The 22,210-nt window shown below is 48.0% G+C and overlaps 1 protein-coding gene across 2 annotated transcripts in view; it reads left to right on the top strand.

Annotated features, from left to right (window-relative positions):
• The window catches only part of MAP1A (microtubule associated protein 1A), a 68,178-nt gene that overhangs the window by 42,394 nt on the left and 3,574 nt on the right, over nucleotides 1–22,210 (top strand). For both annotated transcript variants that reach the window (XM_054214893.1, XM_054214894.1), the window contains 4 exons: nucleotides 7,403–7,485; nucleotides 8,133–8,273; nucleotides 10,034–18,881; nucleotides 21,092–21,324. In XM_054214893.1, coding sequence (XP_054070868.1) covers nucleotides 7,403–7,485; nucleotides 8,133–8,273; nucleotides 10,034–18,881; nucleotides 21,092–21,324 — 9,305 coding nt within the window. The remainder of the gene's footprint in view (nucleotides 1–7,402; nucleotides 7,486–8,132; nucleotides 8,274–10,033; nucleotides 18,882–21,091; nucleotides 21,325–22,210) is intronic.

Raw genomic sequence — 22,210 nt, forward strand, 5'->3', positions numbered from 1 at the left:
TTCATGCTGCTGGTGATGTGGTTGCCCGCAGATCGCCCACAGCTACAAAATGGCCTAAGCGTGTCTCGGGGGCTGCTGCAACTCCCGCAGTGCAGCAGGGATGCCCCGGAGCAGAGAAGCTGAGAGACGTTTCCGAGATGCACAAGTCTGCAGGTAAGGAGGATTCGCACTTGCTGGCTTGTGCACTGGCCGGCAAAGCAATCTTTGTGTTTATTTTTTAATTCCTGAGCCCATTTGACCAGCTGGCAGAGCTTCCAGATCTCCACCAGCCAGAGCTGGTCCTACCAGCTGCACGCTGTCGAATTTGCACGCTGGAGGAAGGAGCTTCAGCAGCTGGGTGCCCTTCAGGTGCCGGCTGTAGGACGCTGCTCCCAGCCAGAGAGCAGTCACTCTTCTCCCTCGCTGCCGAACAGCACGGGGCTCCCTGGTCTCTCGGGGGGGTCGGTCCGTATTGCGGTAGGCGATAGGAAGGTGCGTTTGCACAGAGCGGGTAAGAGGCAGGACCCTGCCCGGAGCTCTGTGCAGGACCTTGCCTCTGGTCCTTATAGTCTCTGTCCTGAGGAGCTGTAGCTTGCTGTACTCGGTACAGCCCCGGCGTGTTGGTGAATGGACGCATTGTTTCGTTTTCTCTGAATGGACACCATTTGGGGCTGGATCCTTTTTCTCCCATTGGCACTGAAGAAGCTGCAGTTGGAGACTTGACAGACTCAGAATGAAAGAATCAGTTACTATCTCAGCGTTATGATGTCATTTCAGAATGAAGGAAATGGCAGTCTTTCAGCTTGCACTAGCTCGTGTTAATTATGCAAATATATGCACTCTGAGAACCATCATGCTTGGTTTGACTGTCTCCAGAGGGGGACTTTTTTCAGTGGAGCGTGGGGAAGACCATGTAATACAAGTCTCAGCTCTTTGCTGAAGTGTAGCAAAAGGTACTGAACCATAGTGATATCTGGTATCTTCTTGTAAGATCTTTTCAGAAGTGCCACCCTGAGGAGATATGTTCATAACATCAGGTAAGAGATCTGAAAGTTAGGAAGAGTCATTTTTTTAGTCACTGTGGCTTGTGTGACTTGATAACATGTTCAGACTGTGAAACTTTGGTATTTTTTGTCAACGTACTATTGGTGTTTGCTTAACAGGTAGAACGTGGCCTGGTAAGCACAAATAATCTTAGGGACAAAGGAGGCAAAGGGTGCGGGAAGGACAGGTAATGAGGAATAAGGAGTGCCCCTTGGATGGGGAGAGGGCTGGTTTCTTTGAGGCCGGATGAGCAGTCTCCATCCTCTGTAGGGCACGTCCTGAGAGCTCTGCAGCCCAACCTTCACACCCTGCCATCGGGTACATGCAGACATTGTGAGATCCCCCCCCCCAGCCTTCTCTGTTCCAGGCTCACAGTCCCACCTCTCGGCCCGCCTCTCGTCAGAGATGTGCCAGTCCTATAATCATCTTTGGGGCCCTCGTGTTCATTACGTTTTGGTGTACCAGTCAGAGCATCATGACTGACTTTAGCACAGTCTCCTTCGAAAGATGACCCTTTCGTGCCCAGGCCTAGCTGATGATGTCTCACAAAGATGAGAACCCAGGTCCCGCTGCCCTGACAATTTCAGCGCAGTCCGTCGTAACCACGGTTCTTCCAGTTCTGATCAACAGACTAATCAGACCTCTGAGGTTTGATGGTCTCAAAGATTAAAGCGAGTGACAAGCAGCAGCTCTTGCAGCTATCCTTGCCAGCCCTTCGGACCAGCCCAGAATTTATTATTCAGCTACAGGGATTTTTAGGTGCTTTCAATTAGAATGGCAAATCACATTGCATGCGAGGATCTGTATTGGCTGCATGACCTCCTTTTCTTCCTCCACGACCATCTGTCTGCTTCTAGGATCATCTCTTTCTTGGGCATCCTGTTTGCCACACAGTTACCCAGAGCACTGTCCTTTGCTTTATCCAAGACTGACCTCTCCACATAGTCCTCTTTACTTGAGCACTAGTCACCAAAAACACAGCGTCTGGTCCTTCGTTCTGTCGGCCTTGGTCTCTGCACATGTAGGCAGCCCCAGATGATTAATTCTCACTGCCTCCAAAATCTCTGTGGCTTTGCTCATCACTCGCTATCTTGCCCCATAACCAAATTGATGCTACACTCCGTGGGCCAAATAATCACAGAATATCTCGAGTTGAAAGGGACCCATAAGGATTGTCGAGTCCAACTCCCTGCTCCTCGCAGGACGGCCTAAAACTAAACCATTTGACTAAGAGCATCGTCCAGACGCTCCTTGAACTCTGACAGGTTTGGTGCCGTGACCACTTCCCTGGGCCGAGAGTGACCGAGCACCCTCTCAGTGGAGAACCTTTTCCTAAAGTCCGACCTGAGCTTCCCCTGACGCAGCCTTATTCCATCCCCTCGCGTCCTGTCGCTTGTGACCGGAGAGAGGAGATCAGCACCTCCCCTCCACTGCCCCCCTCCAGGAAGGCTCAGTCTGCCATGAGAGTGCTCCTCAGCCTTTCTAGCATGAAAGCTACATATACTCTTCTAAAAACCCCCATAAAGTCAGACTTTTCTCCCTCCCCATTAATGATCCATGAGAGCAGCCTGCACACCCTGAAATGTCCCATTAGTATTAGCCATGGAGTTCCTCCAGTATTGCCTGGAGAAGCTGCTGTTCGTCACCTCTGGGACATTCTTGGGTAATGCCTCCACGGTCAGGTCCTGCTGACTGCCATCCGAGAGCTTTGTGTGTGCCCTCCGCGGCCCTTCAGGACGAAGGCGATACTGGTGCACAATGGTAAGTAATGTGATCCATGTGGAGACGGAGAACGCCCCTCTCTGTTTTCTGAAATTTCAGGGGGGTTATGAATGGGGTGCATTCGTGTATTAAATCTTTACATATGTTACGCAGCAAGCACTTTGTGTTGGTCAAAAGCAACTAATGCCAGCAGTCAAAAACTACCTAAGAGACAGAAAACAAATTAGAAAACAAATACATGGTCAAGTTTGTGCAGCATCCAGAGGTAAAATACAAGAGCTACATGATTTCCTACTAGAAACAGAGTTGATCAATACTGTAATGACGAGGAAAGGGGTTGGAATGAACATGGAGGTATCAAAATTTGTAGATGACTTAGTTACTTATATCTAGAAAAGACTGTGAGGAACTTCTGCAATTAAATTGAACAGTCATTGTGATGCCCCATTAAATTAATTGTCAAGAAATGCAAAATCAAGCACACTGGAGAAATTAAACTTTCCAGACTCCATATAAGGTGTCAATTAATAGTATCATGTTAGGGTGAATTTTGGATGTCACTGTGTACCCCTAACTGAAGATCTTTATTTGGTCCAAAGCTCATGTCAGGTTATGTTGTGATGCATAAAGAAAGAGGATGGGGAATAGTACAGAAAATACAATAATGCCCCACTGTGAATCATCTTTGTTCCTTCTCATCATGTATACTTCGCTCTTAGTCATCCCAACGGCCATGGCGGAACTAGAAGAGTTCCAGGGCTGGGTGACAGTGCTTATGAGGGATGAGGGAAACTCTCCTCTTAAGGAACAGATGGTGGAGACTGGGGGCTCCTGCCTCGGTTGGGGCACGATGGCTAGAAATGTTCTCAGGAAGCGCACAGGAGTTGTGGTGACTGCAGTAATGAGTATGTACTTGAACGCAAAAAGTGAAGGTTTGTACAAAATGAGAAATTCAATGCTAATGAAGTTTCCTCTCACAGTTACTGGGGGAGAGACTTCATTTAGTGTAGCAGCTTGTGTGCGTGGCTGGAGGGGGCTGGGATCTGTGTCCAGAATGTGCCTGGAGGTCTGTGGTCAGAGCTATGTTCGGATGTTTGTTCTGGCCAAGTCGAAGGCAGCAGTCTTCAGGAGCCTGAGAAGGATATTCCTCGTGCTGGTAAATGTAATTAAGGGATTTTGCCATTTGCAGTGATATTTCCAGGCATGGCTTTCACTGCGACAGGGCTTTAGTAAGGACAAGTATCTGGCAATGACCTGAACGGTGCGCTTTCAATCACTGTGTCTGCAGTGTCGCTTGCACCGCTACTCGTTTCTGCTGCAAGTAATTTTCATTAGTAAGACGAAGGATGCCCCAGTCTGTGTTTAAATCCTTTGTCTGTGCAGCTGCTGCTGCAGGTCTGTGTGGAGGCAGCAGCCAGCAAAGGGCTCCTCAGGCCGATCGGCCCTTGGATTCCACGGCTCTGGGTGATGGGGATTCCTGCAGCCCAGCGCTTGCGCCTCAGCGTCGGGGGGTGCTGCTGCCCCAGCCTGGGGGATGTCATGGGCACGTGTCGCCATCTCGCTCGCAGTTTGCAGTTTGGCCTGGAATTTCTGTGTGGTTCTGCTTTATTGCTGAACTAAGCTGAAGGTGTTTTGGCATGCACAGTGATTTGGTGTTTCTGGAAACGGCCTGTCTGTGTGCCTGTGCTCTGTGTCCCTCTGAGAACCAACCACTGCGGCTGAAGAGAGGGAACCTGCCCAGCAGTGGGCGAGGAGCAAGGCTCTGGAGGGTGGCAGTGCTTCACACAGTCACAGAATCGCTGAATCGAAGGTTGGAAGGGGCCTTTGGAGACTGTCTAGTCCAATGCCACCTGCTAGAGCAGGTATCTCCGGGTGTCTTTGAGTGTCTCCAAGGATGGATGCTCCACAGCCTCTTTGTACAACCTATTCCAGTGTTTGACCACCCTCAGAGTAAAAAAGGTGTTTTCTTGTGTCCAGATAGAATTGCACGTGTCTTAATTTGTGCCTCTCACCTCTGGGCCTGTCACTGGGCACTGTGAGAAGGGAGTTTGGCGTCCTCTTCTTCGTTCCCTCTCATCAGGTATTTACACATACTGATAAGATCCCTCCCCCATCCCAAACCTTTTCTCTTCCAGCCTAAACGCTCTCAGTGCGCCCAGTCTTGCCTCATGTGAAAATGCTTCAATGCCTTAATCTTCACAGCCCTTTGCAAGACTCAGTACTTCACCATTCCAACCCCCCATCTGCCAGCAGCTGCTGGCCCCACAGCCTGAGCCCTTCTCTTTCTTTCAGGGATGAAGGGGACAGCCCCTCGGGGGGGAGGATGCCAGCAGAATGCTAACCAGACACGCTTTGTTTGCCAGTCTCAGTGGTGACAGCTCAGCTGCTTGGGCTCCAGACACAGAAATGGCAAAGAGCAGCAGTATCGTCATGGCTGTTAGTCCTGCAGACAGGTTCTTCTCCCCGTAGCGCTGGTGTTGTCCACCCAGCGCTGCCCAGCCTGCAGCCCCTGGCTGGTGTTGCCCCTGCAGCCCTTGGCACCTGGTGCCCGGAGGGACGCTCGCATGCTGGGCACCAGCGACCGCCCCGCGCCCGAGAGCCCTCCTTTGGTGCAGGGAAGAGGCTGCTGGTGTTGGCTCTACACACAGAGCCGTGCCCCGTCAACGCGGGCGACAGCCGCTGAAAGGTCTGTCTGGGGTGCAGGCAGCAAGGTGGCAGAAGTTGAAGCCTGGGGAATGGCATTGTTGGGGTTTCACTTTGTCCCAGACCTACTGCTGAAAAACAGGAGGCGATCGGTTCTGTCCTGGGCCGCGCGTGGGTGGGGGTGTGGGGTAAGCTGTGTGAAATCTGCACAGTGCATCGGTGGGGAAAGGAGGCACCTGGTGTTCGCTGCTGGGATCTAAGCAATGCCCAGGCATCAGCAATGCTATTACCGGGAGGATGGGTGGGGTTTTGCTTCTTTTGGCTGAGCGTGCCCCAGAACATGTCCTGCCCCCCTGCACCTGCAGCACCTGCCACCCCCCGGGGCTCACCCGCAGCCTTCCCCTGCAGGGGCTGTCCCGGCCTCCCCCCTCCACGTCCCGCACTGAGTGGCAGAAAAGCCACTGAACTCAGTGCAAGTGTTTCCTTTGCAGAGTGATGGTTTTGTTTCAGTCTGGAGGGACCATTTTTAGACAAACGAAAAGAACACAAGTTCAGAAAGCAGCTAGAGATGCAGAGTAGAAATAGTTGTGCTGAGAGCTAAGAGCCGCTTTCATTTTGGACTCAAAGTTGCCTTCTGGGCATATCTGTCTGGTTCGTACATAATGGCTGGCAGCCAGAGTAACACATCCCAGTAAACTGAATTTGAGTAAAGCTATACTGAGTATTGGCCTTTCTCTGACTTCTTTCTTTTTGTGTCCTTTTGGTGTCTTTCTTTGAAATACCAGTTTGATCAAGCTGTTTTAGAAGGATTGAGATCTGCCGAGAAAGCGAGGTGATGGGGGTTGTGGAACAGAGAGGGTGGAAAGAACAACTTTGTCAGAGAGCCGCAGTTGTCTGTAAGATGAAAAATAGAAATAGATGTTGGTTTTCAGTGAAAATCTATTGTCTTCCAGTCTATATGAGGGGTCAAAGCCTATGAAAGATTTAAACCCTATAAATTATACATTCCAACAATTAAGTTCTAAGTGCCTGGCTTGTAGAGTGGGTGTAATGGCCAGAGGTAGGTATTGGCAAAGACCAGAATCCAAAAAGTTACATGCTGCCAGCAGTGTGCAGGGAAATGCTGCAGGAAGGTCCTGTACATCCTCCCGCTTCCCAGAGCTGCTGCTTGTGGGTGCACAACGATGGCCCCAGCCCTGCCTTTGAGCACGGCAGGCACTCACTGCTGTTCTCTCTAATGAGTTAATAGGGCCCAGGCATTATGTCAATATTTTGCCAAATATCCATGTAATGCCAAGCTGCTTTTTTGCACCCTCAGGCTCCTGCTTGCTCTTCTTTTGCCCTTGCCTTTTTGCCTAAATATATAGAGAGCAGAATCCTGTCTGGGCACCTGTTTGTGACTCTCACAGGAGGGGAACAGGAGAACAAGCGTTCTTACTGTCTAGGTGGTTCCTATCGCAGCAGTTTACCTCCAGGACTGCAGGTCTGGATTAAAGGAAAACACTTTGTAAGAGAAAAAACGTATTAAGAATGTCAAGAGATTCGTTATTAGTGCTGCACTGCTCTAATGAAGGCTAAGTTGGCACGCACCAGCTGGCTCCTAAAGCCCTGTGGTGACTAAGGCTTGGAGAACATCCAAAGATACCGTCCGTGGTAGCTGCGATGAGGCGAGATACCTCTGTCTGGAGGGGACAGCTGGTCCGTGCCAGCGCTTATGGGGCATGGCTGTCCGGCACAAGCGAGCAGCTGGACGTGCCTGGCGCTGCGGACTTCCGAACATGGTGGAGTTGAGTTGCAAATTGTGCTGACCCAGAAGTAGGGGGTTTTTTGCCTTGTTACTGAGAAGAGTTTGCTTCGGTTTATGAGACCCAGGTATTGAATTGGTTCTAGAATGCAAGTTGAAGCCTTGCAATCAAACCCATGCTGAAGTGGAATTTTTGAGGCTCAAACATCGGTAGGCAGATACTGTCCTAGCAGCTTCTCCCATCCTGTCTAATCCCTTGCCTCTCCCTAGGCCAAAGAACCCTCCACCACCGGAGCGATACCCTGGAGACAGTGATCCTGGTGAACCCCAATGTGGACAGCATCGTGTCTGAGGTAAGGACCAGATGCCAGCAGGTTTTTCTCCACACCAGCTCTCCTGCCCATGCTTGACATAGAGGTCATGATTGTCACACTTTGCGTCTTCTGGAGAGTTGGAACATGCTGCCAGTCTGCTGCAAGGTGTGGTGACGGTGTTCTGGTCTTGCAGCAAGGTCTATGCAGTAACAGCTATTCTGTGGCAGAATTTGCTGCTAGACAAAGAAACACATGAGAGTGTCTGGTCTCTTGTGTGTTAGCCCTTTAAGAATTGAGCTGCTTCCTGGAAGAGTCAGTGCCTTAGAATTGCCCGATTTTAAGGATTTCTCAGGAGCTTGTAGAGTTTCCTAGCAAACAAGGCAGAGGGCTTCTGAACTGTGAGCATTCTGGTTTGATGAGGGTCTAAATGCACTGACCTTTTCCGTGGCAGTGTAATAGCAAACATTTTCTCTTAGCATTGGCCTACTTTCTCAATGCGAATTATGATTTGACGTGGAGCTGTGTTGGGCAGGCAGTAGCATTGTCTTCCCTCTTCAATTTTATGTAGAAAATTTACATTTTGGCTATTTGTAAATAATACATAAGTATCGCCTGTCCATGTGATTGGGTTTCTGGGTGCTGGTGAGGAATGCAGGTAACTTTTTGACTCTGTCTCATGCTAACAGGTCCGCTCACTGGTGTGTGATTCATCAGCCCACAAACTACTGATCTTCTGTGGTCAAAGCTCAGACCAGGAAGGAGACTTGATCCTGCAGACAGGGACCTTCACTTACCAGAAGTTTGCTGAGATACTTTCAGACCCAGAGGTGAGTGGGAGCAGTAAGCCAGCGTGTCCCCTCCTGGTCGCAGGGTGCGTGACAGAGCAGTGCAGCCTGCGCTACTCCTTCAGGTGGCAGATCCGCAGAGAGATGGGCTTGGAATCCAGCAAAACAATTGTTTTGTTGAATACCATAAATAATTCCTGTTATAGTCTCGGGCATCTTGCTTTGGCTCCCTGGCTTAAGTTTTCCAGGGTGGCAGGCACGGGCAATTCCACCTTTAAGTTCTCAGCTTGAAATAACCTCCTAGACTGGCTCTGCAGTGGGCAGAGCCTCAAAATTTCTTAAAGCAGGTCCTAAAATATCTGTGGGCAACTTGCAAAAAACAGCTAACAGAGGCCATCATCACCCTGGTAAGAGTGTGAATTTCTCTTAATTTCACAGTCAGTCCATCAAGCGTAAGCTGTTCACAGGGTTTAGAGTGTTCATTAGGGGTGTGCAAAGATGACAAGGGGATGATTAAATGCTGATTAAGTAACTACATGATGATGAAATAACTACAAATGTTGTTATTTAATCATAGAATTGCAGAATCATTCAGGTTGGAAGGGCACTTGAGAGGTCTGCAGCCCAAGCTCCTGCATAGAGCAGTGGCAGCACTGAATTTGGACAAGATTGCTCAGGGCTTTGTCCAGTGGGCTCTTGAAAACCTTATAGGGCCTCTGAACCTCTACTCCAGTGCTTATTATCTTAGCTAAGTGTACTATAGCTTTCCTCAGAGGGTTTAAACTCCCTTTCCATTGGCACTCATTGCCAATACGGGTATGCTGCTCCAGTTTTTGATAGGCCCTACTTCCACTGATCGTTGTGTGCCAGATGTTTAGAACGTCTCTGTCTGACTGAACATGCAGTTGCTGCAGGAATGGCTAGGTGATATTTTGACAATTGATATCATTGTTGCTGTAATTACATCAGCAAATGTGCCCACCTTCATTTATTTTAGGCTGATTGTTCTCATTTATTTCTGGTGCCCATTTATTGGGACACTAACTAGTCAACTAAGGGGTGTCTAAGCAAGAGAACACAGTGTAAACAAGTGTACTCATCTCATTCCAGATGGTCCTTGGGAAGTCTGAGGTTTAATCCTTCTTTGCTCGGGATATGTTCAGCATAGCTTTAAGGAGCCTTGGAAATCATATCGACCTCAGTTCTACTTATTAATCATGTAGCGTGTCCCCGATCCTGTACGTATGTCAGAGATGGAGTCACGACTTTCAAAATAGGGCCCAGGAAAGAAAATGAATCTGAATAAAAAAGAAAGTCCAATGGCACTAAAACTGCACGAAATGCTACATGATTGTTCACTGGCCAGTGAGCGAGGATAAGCTCAGGCAATGGTGCTTAGCACTGAAAAGGGTATCTCAGGGTTAGAGTTCACAAATCAAAAAGAAACTGCTACTTTTGAGCCCAAGCCAGGGACTGATGTTCCCAGGTTAAATAGGAAGACGTAAGGAAAGAGGACAAGGTGGTTCCTGCTTTTGTTTTCTTTCTTGAGGTCACCGTGTGCTCCCAACAGTCAGGACGCATAACAGCTCATCAACAGTGAGAACTGCAGAGGAGAGCAGGGCGAGGCCCACGCATCTATTTGCAACAGGCTTTTGGACTATTTAATCTATCCCCAGTGTTTTCTGTCAGTAAAGTGGTTATGGTGTCTTCAGTATTTCTGCATTAACTGGCTATTTTTTTTAAGTGCTGAATTGGTCTCAGAGCTCTCTTTGACCTTTATTTGTCTGTGCTTGTCTCATTAGGTCACCCAGATTCTTAGCAACACTGATTCAGATATCAAGGCCTCCCTTACTGTCTCGTGCTTGGGAGAAGGAGACTGGAGCAACCTTGGGCATCCTCGATTTCAGGAAATTATTGATCTGAAACTGAATCCTGATCCAGTTCTGCCAGAAATGGATGGGGTGTCTGAGTTTGCAGAGTATGTCTCTGAGACAGTTGACGTGCCGTCTCCATTTGATCTCCTGGAGCCACCCACCTCAGGGGGCTTTTTGAAGCTTTCTAAACCCTGCTGCTACATATTCCCTGGGGGAAGAGGTGATTCTGCTCTCTTTGCTGTCAACGGGTTTAACATCCTTGTGGATGGTGGCTCAGACAGGAAATCTTGCTTCTGGAAGCTGGTAAGGCACCTGGATAGGATTGACTCAATCCTGCTCACCCACATCGGTGCAGACAACCTGCCTGGCATCAATGGGCTGCTGCAGAGGAAAGTTGCTGAGCAAGAGGAGGAACAGTCCCAGGGCTCTACCAACTACAGTGACTGGATGAAGAACCTAATTTCTCCTGAGCTAGGGGTGGTTTTTTTTAATGTTCCTGAAAAACTGAAGATGCCTGAATCATCCATGAAAGTGAAGAGGAGCATCGAAGAAGCTTGTCTGACGCTGCAGTATCTCAACAGACTGGGCATTAAATCAGAGCCTCTCTACAGGGTGGTGAGCAGCACCATTGAACCTATCACACTTTTCCACAAAATGGGAGTGGGTAAGCTGGACATGTATATACTGAATCCTGTCAAGGACAGTAAAGAAATGCAGTTTCTAATGCAGAAATGGGCTGGTAATAGTAAAGCAAAGACTGGCATAATTCTCGCAAGTGGGAAAGAAGGTGAAATTTCTGTTCCCTATCTCACGTCCATCACAGCCCTAGTGGTGTGGCTTCCGGCAAGCCCAACGGAGAAAATTGTAAGGGTTTTGTTTCCTGGAAATGCTCCTCAAAATAAGATACTGGAAGGTCTTGAGAAACTCAAGCACCTGGATTTTCTGAGGTACCCAGTGGCTACTCAGAAAGATATCACTTCTGGAATACCTCCACCTGTGCTGAAGCAGACCAAAATTAAACAAAGAACGGACAGTAAAGAGAGTCTTAAGTCTTCCCCCAAGCCATCTGTGACAAAGCAAGCTAAGAAAGAAGAGGCAGTTGAGGAGGGGATTAAGGAGGTAAAACCAGAAGTCATAAAGGATGCTAAAACTGAGAAAAAGGTTAAAGAACACTCGGAGAAAATTCCTGAGAAACCTGTTAAACATGAAAAGATAAAGACAGAAACAACTGATGCTCTCAAAGCTGAGAAAAGAAAATTAGCAAAGGACAAGGTTGGAAAAAAACATCTCAAAGAGAAAGTATCTAAACTGGAAGAGAAGAAAGACAAAGAAAAGAAAGAGATTAAGAAGGAGAAAAAGGACTTAAAAAAAGATGATGGAAAGAAAGAGGAAAAAAAAGATTCAAAGAAAGAGGATAAAAAGAAAGAAACCAAACCAGAGCCCAAAAAACTTTCTAAACCAGACTTAAAACCATTTACTCCAGAAGTAAGGAAAACATTATACAAGGCAAAAGTTCCAGGCAGACTTAAAACTGAGAAGATTAAAGTCAAACCTGAAAAGGAAGTGCCTGCTGACCTGAAGATGTCACCAATGGAGAAGGCACCTGTACAGGAGCCAGGAGAGGCTTCCATAGCTGAACAGAGGTTAGTCCTGTCTTCACCAGAAGATCTCACAAAGGACTTTGAGGAACTGAAGCATGAGGAGAAAGGGGCCTTGCAGGTGACTCGAGAAATGTCTGATATTGAGGTTAGTGATAAGATAACGAGAGTACCTGAAACAGAGATAAAAGACTCTGCTGACATGATTGCTCAGAGTTGCATTGAAGTGGATCTTATTTTGAAAACAAACATTCCTGATCAGGAAATAACTACTATCGATATGGAAAAAGAATCACCAGCAGAGGAAAAGGCAGTCCATCAACTAGAACTGAGAGCAGGTCGTGCTGAAAAAATAGATGAAAGAACAACAATAGATAAAAATCGTGACATAAGACACTGGGACGGAAAAGCTGAGCAGGACAAGGAAGTTCAGCTGTTTCCAGATGAGGAACAGATACCATCACAGATAGACCTCTTAGCAAAAGGCGTTTGGTCATCAGCGTTCAGAGAGGATGAAAAGGAGGAAGAGGAAAAAATCTTTTTGGACAGAAAACAGAGGGAAGCAGAAGCAAAGACTTCTGAAAAATATATTGAAGGGAGAGAGGCACATGAAGAGGGTGAGAAGGAAAAGAGGGAGGATGTGATAGAAAAGGCAGAACTGGAAGAAACGGAAGAGCAGCCCATGAAGGCAGAGGAGAAGGTGGAAAAAAATAGAGAATTCTATGAGCTGAATCAGGATGAGAGGGAGGACAAAATATTTGCCACGACAGAAAAGGAAAAAGAATTTGGTGACATGAGCGAGAAAAACAAGTTACTTGGAAAGGACGTAACAAAGGAAGAGTCATATCTGAGCAGTCTGCCAGTCCCACCAGGAACCACAGCAGAACATGTTTCATATATCCAAGATGAAACTATCCCAGGCTACTCAGAAACAGAGCAGACCATTTCTGATGAAGAAATACACGATGAGCAGGAAGAGAGGATCCCACACTTGAAGTATGATGTCAATGCCTATGACATTTCTGTTCCTGACCACCCAGCCTCTTTCGAAGCAATACATGGAATACAGGCCATGCCTACAGCTGACCTTTCAGCCAAGGGCTATGCTGGCCAGGAGTCTGAAATCCTGGCATATCCCACAAACATTGTGGCAGCACCTCTAGCTGAGGAGGAACATATATCCTCAGCTACCTCCATTACGGAATGCGATAAGCTTTCATCTTTTGCAACCTCAGTAGCAGAAGATCAATCTGTTGCATCTATAACAGCGCCACAAACAGAAGAGACTGGGAAAAGCTCTTTACTTCTAGACACAGTAAACAGCATGCCCTCCTCTCGGACTGAAGCAACCCAAGGTCTCGACTATGTTCCTTCTGCTGGCACAATCTCTCCCACATCATCCTTGGAGGAAGACAAATGTTTTAAATCTCCACCCCCTGAAGATTTCCATGCATTAGCAGAAGGAGAGAGAAAACCGGAAGCTCAAAAGAAGGATCTTCATGAAGAGGCAGAAGATGAAGAGGAAGAAGAAGATGGAACTCCAAATATTGAAATGCCTGGGAAACTTAGAGGGCATTACACTGTCCCCATGTTTGCTCATCAAGGATGTCCTGATAATGTGTTAATTGGCGTTCCCACAGAAGTGATGCAAACTTCTGGTCTGCCGTTATCCACTGAAGAAACACCGTTTTCCCAGGTTGACTCTGCAGAGGCTGAAGAACGATGCATGAGTCCTGATGACAGTACAGTCAAAATGGCCTCTCCCACCCCATCTGGCCCCACTAGTGCAGGACACACACCTTTCCACCAGTCTCCAGTGGAGGAAAAACTAGAAACAGTAGATTCAGATCTATTTGAAAAACAAACGGATGCTGCTGACAAGAAATCGGAAGGCCAAACTTCCATTGTGGTGAAGGACGCCAAGGGTGAACCTCTCAGAGAAGATGAGGTATCTGCAGCTAAATACAGAGATGAAAAAGAAGAGCCTGGACCTGTACATCACAAACTGGACTTAGGCAGTGATGTTCCAGTGCCCCTGGGGGAGGAGGTGCAGGAACCACTGGTGGGGAAGGAGGAGCTGCCCTGGCTCTCCTACCACAAGCAGGACACAGTGGTGATAGGGGAGGAGGAGGAGTGTCCCGTGCTGCCGCATCCCAGCACAGATGTGTTTCTGGAGCCAGAAAAAGAGCAAGGAACTAAAACCACGGCAGAAAGTTTAATGGGATTTTCAAAACACTTTGAACCATCCTCTACCACAGAAGCATCTCTAGGAAGTATGGTTCCTCCACAGTTCACAAGCCAAAGCAAGTCTGAAAGTGACAAGTCTTCACAATTGTCACCAGATGACACCAAATCACTTTCTTTTACAGAAGAAAGTATTGGTAAAGAAAAATCCTCAGATATTTCTGTTAAGGGAGTGACTACTGAAGAAAGAAAACTGCCATATTTCACAGGAGAGGCCTCAGAAGAAGAAAAATCTTCTCATGTTTCCATTAAAGACATTTCTCCAGAAGAGACCAAATCCATTTCTCTCACTGAGAGTCCCAGCAAGGAAATATCTTCAGACCTTTTTGTTAGAGGAATTTCTCCAGAAGACATCAAATCTCTTAGTTTCACAGAAGAGATACCTGCAAAAGAAAAAACTATGCCTGACTTTACTGACAAATTCACTTCAGAAGCTGTGAAATCCATGGACTTCATAGAGCAGAGCCCACCTACATATGAAAAATCACTGAAAATTTCTGCCAAAGAACTCACAAAAGAAGTGTCAAAATCTCTTCCTTGCCCAGAAAGTAGCCCAGTTAAAGACATGTCACCCGGAGACACTTCAACTGAAGAAATGTCTCCAGATGACAGCAGTTTATTTTCTGCAGCAGAAAAGGGCCCATTTAGGGGAAGAACTGCAGGCTTGGACTCTCAGGAGGTATCTCCAGATGCGAAGGACTTAGACTTTACTGAATCTAGCCCAACTGAGGATAAAACATTTTCACACATTCCTGCTGAAGGTGTAAAATCTTGCAGGTTCAAGGAAGCTCAAGAAGAAAAATCTCCAGAAATGGAAGACTTTTACGTGAAAGATTCAAGTTATGAGAAGAAGGTGTGGTTTCCAGAAGAGGTGGAGGAGATCCCTGTTCAGGGAAGGCGGCAGAGATATGATAAAGAGAGAGAGAGCACATTCTTGGACGAGGTACCAGAATATGAGACAAAAGCCCTTCCTAAAGTGGGAGAGGAGGAGATCCTATCTCCTGCAGTGCCTGGCAGTCTCGCCTGGAGAAGAACAGAAAGTGAAGCGTGGGCCTCTGCGTATGGGTATCTTCAGGAAGGAAGAGAGACTGGAAGAGGAGGGCAGTTACCCAGTGAGGAGGATGAGGATCTCCATCATGCTGAAGACAAACCTGTGCTACTGCAAGCAGAATGTTTAAAGATGGAATCACGTGATTACAAAGAAGACACACAGAAGAGTGCCAAACCTACATCAGAAACAAAGAAAGTGGAAACAGTTCCTGCTGACATCACTCTCCCAGAAAGAACACAAATGGAAAGTTCTCTTCTGTCTTCTCAATATGTCTCTGGTGAGGAAAATCAGGCCAAAGCATTAACTGGAAACAAAGAAAGGCAAGAGTTGCTCTTGACATCTAAGCAAGATTACTCCTACTTAGATGATGAGGAGAAAGCTGTCCTAGATATCTATGCAAAGTCACTAGACCAAGCACTGACGGCATCTCCCCTGTCTGTAATGGCTACCACTCTGGAAAAGGAGATGGACACAACACCAGAAAGAGAAAGGCCTTACAAGTTAGATCAGTGCAAGCCACCTTTATGGGAGGAAGTCCCATCAAAGGACACAGAGAAGAAATCAGACATCAGTGGTTTGTATCAGGAAATAGACTACAAATACAAGTCAGATAGAAAGCAGGAGGATGACTGCAAATCCAGTGAGCGTCTTTACGACTCTATGGGAAGGAAAGAGCAGACGGCAGCAGTATCTGCTCTGTTGCAATCTACAGGATGGGCAGAACACCCAGCAGCATCCCCAGAAGAAAGCGCTGTGGTGTCAGGACAGCATCCACGCTCCCCTCTAGGACAAGGCCCTTGTCAAAAAAGCAGTGCTGCCATGGGCCATGCTGAGGCCGTGGGTTCTGCCAGCCAAGCGGCATATCCTCCAGACACCTATTCCAGGAGCTCCCCTGAGCCTTACTCCTATGAGGAAGGGGTCTGCAGACCCAGAGGTGATGACAGTCCTACAGGACAAGAGCAAGAAGAAAGAGAACCAACTCCCTACCCTGATGAAAGAAGTTTCAAGTATGCTGACATCTATGAGAAGATAATTGTGTCTGGAGCTGGACCCTCTCCCTTCACAGCCAAAGGTGCGGACAGCCCAGGTCACACCGACAAGGTGCCAGCAGCAGCACTGATCGCTCAAAAAGATCAAAGTTTTCATGTCTCTGCAAAGGAGGAAGAGTCCTGCCTTTATACCTCTGCTGAGAAGGAGTTGTCATCTCCAGCATCCCCTAGAGATAAAGCAGATTCAGCCTTTGACTATACAGATGTCCGTGAAAGATACTCACCCTTGTCTGAAACAGATAAGTCTCCGATATCCAAAGGACAGGAAAAACCGAAGGTGTCTTCTGCTTTGCCAGAAGAACTGGACTCTCAACTGCATCCATCATCCGCAAGCACAGCATTCGCCTCTCCCACAGACATGACTGACACGTTTTACCAAGAAAAATCAGCTGCCTGTATTGATGCTGCTTATCCAGATGAGAACATCATTTTGTCTAGCCAGGAGCAGGTATCTCTGTCCCTGAAATCTGAAAGCCCAATTCCCAAAGATACATACTATGAGAAAGCAGGTCGAGGGGAAGAAAGCATGAGTGACTCAGAGTTAGAAAAAGGCGCTAAGGAGAAATCCGAAAAGGAGTCTAAACTGCACAGCCCTGTTGAAGCTGCAGGCGCAGTCTATGCACACATTTCAGCCATGGACAAGTTCCAGGTGTCAGAACCCCTTCTGCAAAGCAAGCGTCAGGAGTCCGTCTCACCTGGTTCCACTGCTTCTTCACCTTCTGATCCAGGCTGGAAAGAGGAATACGGAAGTAGGAAAACTGCATCAGCCACTCTTGTGGGGACGTATGTTCCTGGTTATGGTGACCTGCCGGACACAGGCAGAGATGAGCAGGCTTCAGAAATGTGCCATTTAACACACGATTCTTCGCAAAAGAGAGAGCTTGCTGAAAAATCCACAAAGGAATCCCATTTCTGTGTAACAGATTATCCAAGTGCGGCGGTGGTCTCAGAGTGCCAAGAGCAAGCCATGTACTTGAAATCTGCTTCTGGAAATCAGAAAGAGGGATACAAAAAGGGCCCAACAGTAGAGGGCAGAGTGATGGAGAGCTCTTCTGGATTTGAATGCTCCCTGCTAGGAAAGAGTGAAACAGCCAGTATGTTCAGACATGAGCAAACCTCAGCAAGCCATTTAGGGAATATCTCTCTTCCTTTAATGGTTCCTTGTGCTTTGCCCTCAGACCAGGGGAAGAAAGATGAGTACTTGGAGGTTTCTGAGAAAATCAGCAGCCTCGACTCATCCTTTACTAAATTCTCACTGCTGAGTCCATATGAAGAAGACAAGTTGTTCTCCAAAGCTGTGGAAAGAGAGTCTGTGCCCCAACAGCAGCTGAAAGATGACTCTTCCAGCCTGTCAGAGGAACCTTCATCTGAAGCTACCACTCCTGTGATACAGACTACAGCAGAAAGTTTCTACTCCCATATGCTTTCCACACACGCAGGTGCAGGAGCAGAACCAGGTACCAGGAGTCTTTGGGATGTGTCTCCGCAGATTCCAGATAACGCTGTGAAAACACACACAGCTGAAACCAAAGACTTTGTGTTTGCCGAAGAACATGGTTCTCCATTCGTAAGTGGCATGGGTGACAGCGTTTCGCCATGCAGAAAGGAGAGCCAGAGTTCACAGCCTGCACCGTTGTCTGCAGAGAAACAGCAGCCCTGTGTAAGCAGTCCAGAGCAGAAGGCACCGTTTGCAGAACAGCTGATGACACTGACACCTCTCCCTGATGTATTGACATCATTTCCTCATCATCAGCGTGAAGATGAAACCACAGCCAATGGTCCAACAGAGGTGAGCACCAGTCTGCAAGCTTTCCAAAGTACATACCATGCAGCAGAGGCAAAAGATGAAAAAACCTGTCCTGATTCTGACAGCGGTTTTTCTCCATGCGCAGGCAAAACGGACACAGAGAGGCAGAGCCGTCCTTCCTCTCTGATGTCCCCTGAACACAGTTTCCAGCCCTTTTTCCCTGATGTGCAGAGGGGTGGAAAAACAGAGGACCATGGAGATGCTTCCCATGAGATGGAGCCACATTTAGGAGGCAGTTTTGATTGTGGACAGAAATTTTCCTCATGTGAATACAAGCACAGGAAGGGAGAGCTCTCTCCCTCATTCATCAACCCGAGCCCTCATGAGCTCTCTGAAGACAGTGACCTCTCACAGGAGGATGGTCATCCTTCAGTGCAAGGGAGACCACCCCATACTGGTAGTAGCCCCATGCAAAGTGCCACAGTGGAGGAAACCCCTCCGACATCAGTGAGTGATTCTGGAACCTCTCAGTCAGACTCGGATGTCCCGCCTGAGACAGAAGAATGTCCGTCCATCACAGCAGATGCCAACATGGACTCAGATGAAGATGCTGATTTCCTGCCAGTGGACAAAGCTGTTGGGAATGCTCATCATGCCAGTTCTAGGTCCAGCCATGATCCTCAGCCTGTTCCAATGGTAGATCCCCATCCCCACCCTCCTCATCCTGATGTCTGCATGGTAGACCCTGATATGTTGGTAAATGAGCAAAGCATGAGCAGAACTGATAAAATTTCCAAGAAAGACATAAAAGAAAAGAACAAAGGTGTGAGGAAGCCTTTGAGCAAACCCAAATCTTCCTCACCTGCCCGGAAACTAGATGCGAAAGGGAAACGGTCACCCACTCCTGTGAAACAGCCATCAGACAAATCTCCAAAATCTGTCACTGCCAAAAAAGAAAGAGATGGAGGAGAGAAGCCCAAACCACGTAGTGCGCTGGTGCAGCCTCCTCACGCAGAGGATGAGTTATCCCGGAGTAGTCACAGCAACCCTGGCAAGAGCCTTGTTAACGGCATCAAAACAAACCCCGGTAAGAAATTCTTCCTTAAGCATGCGTTTTCTCTTTAGGTCCAACACAGAGAAGCAGCACTGGGTTAAACGTAGCAAACCAGGGAACAGGACTTCCCAGTCGGGCATAAAAAGTTATAAGCAGTGATAAGGTAGAGAGGTTGTCACAGAAATCACTTAAAAATCTCAAAGCCTTGAGGAAAACTCTCAACTTCTGTAGAGATGAATGCAGCCACCTCTAAAGGGAGACAGACCTGTGAGACCTAATTCAGAACTTTATAGGCCAAGATTCAGTGCCAGCCAGGGGCTACATCTGTGGAGTACGTCTGTAGGTATTTAGAGGCGGGTGCTGTCAAAGAAGTGCCAGCAGCTGAAGGACAAAATGTGTGGGTGTTCTAAAAAGAGGTGGCAACTTCTCGGCCTGTGAGTGGGGTGAGTGCATTGCACTGGACTGAGTTAAAGCTGTGGTTTAGAACAGCAGGACACTGCCACAATCAGGTATGTCCTTTCCTCTGAAATGTTAATCAGGGATGGAATGGGAACAGTTCCCACATCTGAGCTCCGCGCCCAGGGCGGTCTGGCTGTGGGAAACTAAGGCCTTCTCTTTTTCCTAAATAAAGGTGTGAAACAGGGACTCAGCCTCGCGTGTCTGTACAGCCCATGGCCTCTTGGTAGGTGTTCACACCGAGACCAGTGCTCTACTGGTATCCTACCAGTTAGTATCAGTATTAGCTGATACAGTATTGCGGCATTGCCATGCCTGTGCTGAGAGCCCGTAGTGCCAGGCACAGAGGAAATACTGCTCCATGTCACCGAGGCTGAGTGAAAGACAAGAGCCAGCAGGGGGGTAGCCCCAGGGAGAATGGGGAAAACTGGAACTCAGCTGGTGTGCTGTGGTCTCAGCAGATGCGTGGCAAAGAGATGGCGTAGTAGGAGAAGTGGGGGAAGGTTTGCGGAGGTGAGAGCAGCTGAAGGGGAAGACCTGGAAAGAGCCTCTGTGCTGCAAATACAACTCGGGGAGGGGGGGGGCAAACTGGTGTCACTGAGAGATGGTGTCACTGTCATCAAGGGCGATGGACCAGGCAAGCGTCTAATGAAGGCTCTGGTCTGCTCAGAGCAGGGGGGAGTGGGAGGAAAGCAGGGATGGAGCGGTGCGGTGGTCACAGCGCCAGGCCAGGGAACGTGAGTGAAGAGGGGCTGGGTGGGTGTTCACGAACAGCTGCTGAGCACATCGGGTGCACCCAGAGACAGCCTTTACTGGGGTTTTAGTACAGTGTCTGCACGTCTTAGAGGTGCTGCACAGAAAGGACGGGCAGGATGCAGTGGCTGGACATGCCAGTCTGAAGGGAGGGTTGAGGCGAGGATACGGGGTGTAGAGGTTGTGCACGGAGCAGTGCTGGGGGTTGCCCAAATCAAACTTGGGATGAGGGCAAGACATCCGTAAGACTGGCTGAGACAGGTAGGGAATTTTTTGCTTGTGTAGCAGCTAGGCTACAAGTTGTCCGTGCTAGTAGTTAGTGGCTTTTTGCTCACAGAGGAGACTACCCAGAGACCGTGTATGTGAGGAAACAGAGGACAGAGGCCTCTCTCGTTCCACAGGGAGCAGGAGGGAGAGAAGAGACGGTGCTTCGGGGGGGGGTGTATATGCGCATATATTGCTGAGCGTAACAACTCTAGTTTGACCATCTCTCATCTCATAAATGTAGGCAGCAGCAAATGAAGAAAAGAGGTACAAAAGGTTGATAGGAAAGAGCAATAGAGTCCTTAGAATAGCAGCAGTTCACAGGGGTGGCAGAAAGCCAGGATGGAGCTTCCAGAAGGACTACTGTAATATCCTGGGATAGCATATAAAGGCCATCAGAACAGGTTTCTTTAGCAAATGGAGGTTATTAAACAACAAAAATAAGGACTAAATATTGGCTGGGACGACAACTCTGCAAAAGCTAATAATGGAGATTTTTTGATTCCCTTCCCCAGGAAAGGCTTCTGAGCCTAAAGCCTTCCAGTCCCTCCCCAAAGAACAGCAGAACTCCCTTTCCCTCCAAAGAGCTGTGACAGCGTTGGCACAGAAATCTGCCCAGGTCACTCCTGAGCAGCAGAGCCTGCAGAGATCTTAACTTGTTGCTGCAGCTGCAGGGAAAAACCTTTCTGGAATGCAGGTCCTTCAGTATTAATTTGAGTGTTTGTCCTTTCCAGAAGGGTTTTGATAGCCTCTGTTTTCTTTTTCCAAAGCTTCCAATAGTCCGAAGAGCAGCTTCACTGTGCCCATGGGCCCACCTGTCTATGTGGACTTGGCGTACATCCCCAACCATTGCAGTGGAAAGAACACAGATCCAGAGTTCTTCAAGCGGGTTCGAGCGTCGTATTATGTTGTGAGTGGGAATGACGCAGCCAATGGAGAACCAAGCCGTGCAGTGTTGGATGCGCTCCTGGAAGGGAAGTCTCAGTGGGGGGAGAACCTGCAGGTAGGTCATGGAAATGCTAAGGAGTGTGTGTGATGCTCCTTGTGTCCCAACTGCTGGGGAGAAGGTGTGTGTCACAAACGTACCCAGAGGGAGGACGCTAAGAGGAAGCAAATGGTACTGGGGCATGTCCTGCTCTGCAGTCTTAGAAGAGTAACTGTTTCTGCCCGTGGGGAGGAGGACACCTGCAAAATGGTGTGAGTGGAAGCAGATATGTCCTCCTTTCCACATCCTTCTGAGGGGAGGAAGCTTTTAGAGATCATACAGTCCTCCTCATCTGCTGCAGGATGAGCCTGTCCTCTAGCGAAAACAAGCGCCATCACAGCCTGAATTCACATCGGTGTCCCACACCCAGTGGCATTTGTTGCTAGCCTTGCTTGCTGAAGATCTTTCTGATAGCAACTTTTTATTAGTGCTTTTAAAGCAGAGTGTTCTTACACATAGTTCTTACTTAGTGAGGTTTGCAGGACATCCTGGATGGGCGCTTTCTGAAGACAGGTACAAGAAAGTGTGTATGATCTTTCAGATGAAGCAGGCTCAGATTTCAAGGTCCCCAGGTTGCACATTGGGTCAATATTCACATAAAGTCTAGTATCAGGCCATTAACAGTGACACTCTCAGCCTTGTCCTTGTGACACTTGATCTTTCTGAGCCTGTTTTCTGAGCTCCACAGATGCTCTCCCCTGCGCTGCAGCCATTTTCATCGTTATGGTGTTAGTGCTGCCAGTTGCAGCCAGCTCAGAGCGCCATTGTGCTGGTACTGCACAAAATAAAGCACCAGCTCTGCCGTAGAGAACCTAACATCTGAAAGACATTAAATAGAACAAGCAGTACCAAGGGTACAGTGTTCCGAAATTAATGGGAAATTTTAGCCTCAGCTCCTATGGGC

The sequence above is a fragment of the Rissa tridactyla genome, chromosome 9, assembly GCF_028500815.1.
Source record: "Rissa tridactyla isolate bRisTri1 chromosome 9, bRisTri1.patW.cur.20221130, whole genome shotgun sequence".
Lineage (NCBI taxonomy): Eukaryota > Metazoa > Chordata > Aves > Charadriiformes > Laridae > Rissa > Rissa tridactyla.